Source organism: Myotis brandtii, unplaced genomic scaffold (assembly GCF_000412655.1).
Source record: "Myotis brandtii unplaced genomic scaffold, ASM41265v1 scaffold975, whole genome shotgun sequence".
Lineage (NCBI taxonomy): Eukaryota > Metazoa > Chordata > Mammalia > Chiroptera > Vespertilionidae > Myotis > Myotis brandtii.
Genome location: NW_005372049.1, coordinates 627,863 through 631,386, shown reverse-complemented (window position 1 = coordinate 631,386; position 3,524 = coordinate 627,863). Strand labels below are relative to the sequence as shown.

Sequence of the window (3,524 nt, the reverse complement as noted above, 5' to 3'; positions counted from 1 at the left end):
GGCGAGTTGGGTGGTGCTGACGGTACCCACCGGGCCTCGGGGGCAGCTTGGGGGGCTTCTCCATGGCGGGGGGGCATCTCCGGCCCAGAACAGGGCCCCCTCTGAACTCACACACACACATACACACACACACACTCACATACACACACTTACACACAGTCACACACACACACACTCACATGCTTACATGCACTCACATACACAGTCACACACATTCTCACACACTCACACACATATACACCCACACACACACCCACACACACACTCACATACACACAGTCACGCACACTCACATGCTTACATGCACACACATACACACACACATTCTCACACACTCACACATATACACCCACATGCACACCCACACTCACATACACACAGTCACATACACACAGTCACACGCACTCACACATACACACACTCACATGCTTACATGCTTACATGCACTCACATACACACACACACACACACACACACTGACGCCCTGCAGGGAGGGAGACGACCCATTTTTAAGGTCGTCACTGACGCTTGGTCACCCCACCCACAGGCACCTCAAACTCAGCTCCTGCAGAAGGGCCATCAGCACCCCCCTTCCCCTGGGCCCCTCCTGCCCACCCTCTGGGCATCACTGCCCGCTGACCCCTCAGTCAGCACGTTCTCACTGACCCCCTCCCGGGGCCACGCTCTCGGGGCCCGGCCTCTCGTCCACCCCGAGGTCAGCGCCCCCTGCTCTCCCTCAGCGCCCACCTCCAGCCAATACCACCAAGAATAACTGCAGTGGCAGCCAGCAACGTGCTGTTCTGCCTCTTGTACGCACGTGAGCTCACTTCCCGCTCTCCTACTGAGGCATCGCCCATTTTCCTATAAAGAAGCAGCAGCCGGGGTTCGGTCACCTGCCCGGGGTCTCCAGGCAGTAGGTGAAGCGACCCCAGGCCGCGTGTCCTGGACTCCTGACCTGTCCAGAGTCTGCCAACCTCTCCTGCGGCCCCTGCGCCGGCCTCTCCTTCGTACGCTGTCACGCTCCCTCCGTTCACGTCCCTTCACAGCCCCCTCCTCCAGGCTGTCCTCCAGGCTGCTACCAGAGCCATGTTTCAAAGACGCAAACTCTAACTCACGACGCCCCTGCTGGGCGGGAGAGGAGCTGCAGGGCTCCCTGGAGGGTGACAGTGTCTTGGGTGGCCAATGCGTCTGTCCTCAACACAGCCCCGCCCCAGGCAGAGGAAATGGGTGTCTGGGCCACCCCGCCCCCAAAGCCCTGGGGCCAGAGCAGCCTACGCAGAGGAGACGGCTCTTCCTGGGGGCGGCCAACCCCGCCCAGCACCCCCAGCACCCCAGGCTCCGGCAGAACGCCAGGCGCCCCGGGAGGCCACCCTGGAGGCCCCGCCTAGGGAGGTCCCGTTCCCACAGTCCCCACCGGGCCTGGAGCCTCCCCTCCCGGATACACAAGCGAGTCCACACACACACACACACACACACACACACATTCTCTGACGACAACAAAAACCCGGAGACACCGGGGACCGGAGCGCACACTGTCTGAACATGGTGGGGAAGCGGGGCACAGAGGGGGGATCGGGGTGCAGGGGGCGTGGCCGGGACTCACAGAGACTGCAGGCTCGGCAGCTGCCTCAGCGCCTCGGCCGGGATCCCTCCCAGCTGGTTGTTCTGCAGCATCCTGCAAGGGGAGGGGGGGCGTGAGGACTCCTAGGCCTGCGGGGCTGGGGTCCCTCCCTTGAACCCCAGCCCAAGCTAGATCCCTCTCTCGCACCCCAGCTGCAGGAGCCCAGAGGGCGTCCTGGCCCAGCCCAGGCCCGGCCCATCAGGGGGGCTGTCCGGGTGTGGTGGGCTGGGCCCCCCGGGAGGGGTCACGGGCGGGTGAGGCAGAGCAAAGAGGAGGACGGAGCAGAAGCAGAGACACGTGGCCGACTGGCCGTGAGGGCCAAGAGTAAGAACTCGCGGTGCTGCTGACATTTGGTCTGAAAGGCCCGGCCGGCCGGCGCGGCTCAGTGGTGAGCGTCAACCTGTGAACCAGGAGGTCACAGTTCGATTCCCAGTCAAGGGCACAGGCCCGGGTTGCAGGCTCCATCCCCAGTAGGAGGCAGCCGGTCCATGATTCTCTCATCATGGATGTTTCTCTCTCTCTCTCCCTCTCCCTTCCTCTCTGAAATCAGTAAAAATATTTTTTTAAAAAAGGATGGTGAGGCCCTAACCGGTGTGGCTCAGCGGATAGAGCGTCGGCCTGCGGACTGAAAGGTCCCAGGTTCGATTCCGGTCAAGGGCATGTACCTTGGTTGCAGGCTCATCCCCAGTGGGGTGTGTGCAGGAGGCAGCTGATCGATGTTTCTAACTCTCTATCTCTCTCCCTTCCTCTCTGTAAAAAAATCAATAAAATATATTTTTTTTTAAAAAAGGATGGTGTGCTTTCCTGCAGGGCTGCCGTAATGTCTACAAACCGTAGCGTGTGTTACAGACAGAGCGACCGCACAGGAATGCGAGCGACGGTTAAGATGGAACAGGCAGATAAGGGAGTGACAGGGGAGTCTGCGGCGGACGGAGACTCGGGCACGAAACCGCACTGCGGCCTCTGTTCCCAAGGTCACGCCTCGGTGTGAAGGTCACTCGTACTCACAGGATTTTCAGGCTGTGGAGGCCGGAGAACGCTCCTCCCGGGATGTGTGAGAGGTGGTTCCCCGAGAGACGCCTGCAGGTCAGAGCAGAGGGTGGGTGATGCCGGCCGGCAGGGAACCCACGGAGGGGACCCTGTTAGCCTGGGGGCGGATGGGGTGCTGACCCCCAAGTTCTGAGAGCGACAATGTCTGGGCCACACCCACCACCTCGCTCCATTCTCACAATCACCCCGTCTAGTGCTGCTGTTGCCCCAAATCTTAGGGGAGGGAACTGCGGTTCGGGGAGGCAGAGTCACGGCCCTCAGGGTCCCGGGCGAACTCCTCGGCCGGTCGCCCCGCAGCCCACACCCTCCTGGGCTAACGTGGCCCCACGGCCCGTCCTCGCCTCCCTGTCTGTGTCGTTCCTGTCGCCGTGGAGGGTCCGACACAGAGGGGGTGTCGGTGACTCCCCGCGTCCTAAACGCCACAGCCACCCCACAACCCAGGGGGGTGCGGACATGGGGCTGGGGTCAGTGTGACGCCCGGGGCTAAGGCAGCTTGTCACAGGGGGGCGGGGCGGGGAGCAGGGGGAGATCCGTCCCCACGGAGCAGGTGGAACAAAACGGGCTTCCTGCTCCCCCGGACCGAGCAGAGCCACACAGAGGAGCCGGCGCCCGGCCGGCCTGGCTCAGGGGCTGAGCATCGACCTGTGAACCAGGAGGTCAGGGTTCGATTCCCGGTCGGGGCACAGGCCCGGGTTGTGGGCTCCATCCCCAGTGCGGGGCGTGCAGGAGGCAGGCGGTCCATGATTCTCTCTCATCATGGATGTTTCTCTCTCTCCCTTTCCCTCTCCTTTCCTCTCTGACATCAATAAAAGTATATTTGAATATATATATTTTTTAAAAAGAAAAGAAAAAA

General features: G+C 61.5%; 1 protein-coding gene across 1 annotated transcript in view; it reads right to left on the bottom strand.

Annotated features, from left to right (window-relative positions):
* Window positions 1-3,524, bottom strand: part of LGR6 (leucine-rich repeat containing G protein-coupled receptor 6) — a 24,048-nt gene that overhangs the window by 20,099 nt on the left and 425 nt on the right. Inside the window, exons 2-3 of the mRNA XM_014533400.1 lie at window positions 2,630-2,701; window positions 1,604-1,675 (exon numbers count right to left, since the gene is read on the bottom strand). Coding sequence (XP_014388886.1) covers window positions 1,604-1,675; window positions 2,630-2,701 — 144 coding nt within the window. The remainder of the gene's footprint in view (window positions 1-1,603; window positions 1,676-2,629; window positions 2,702-3,524) is intronic.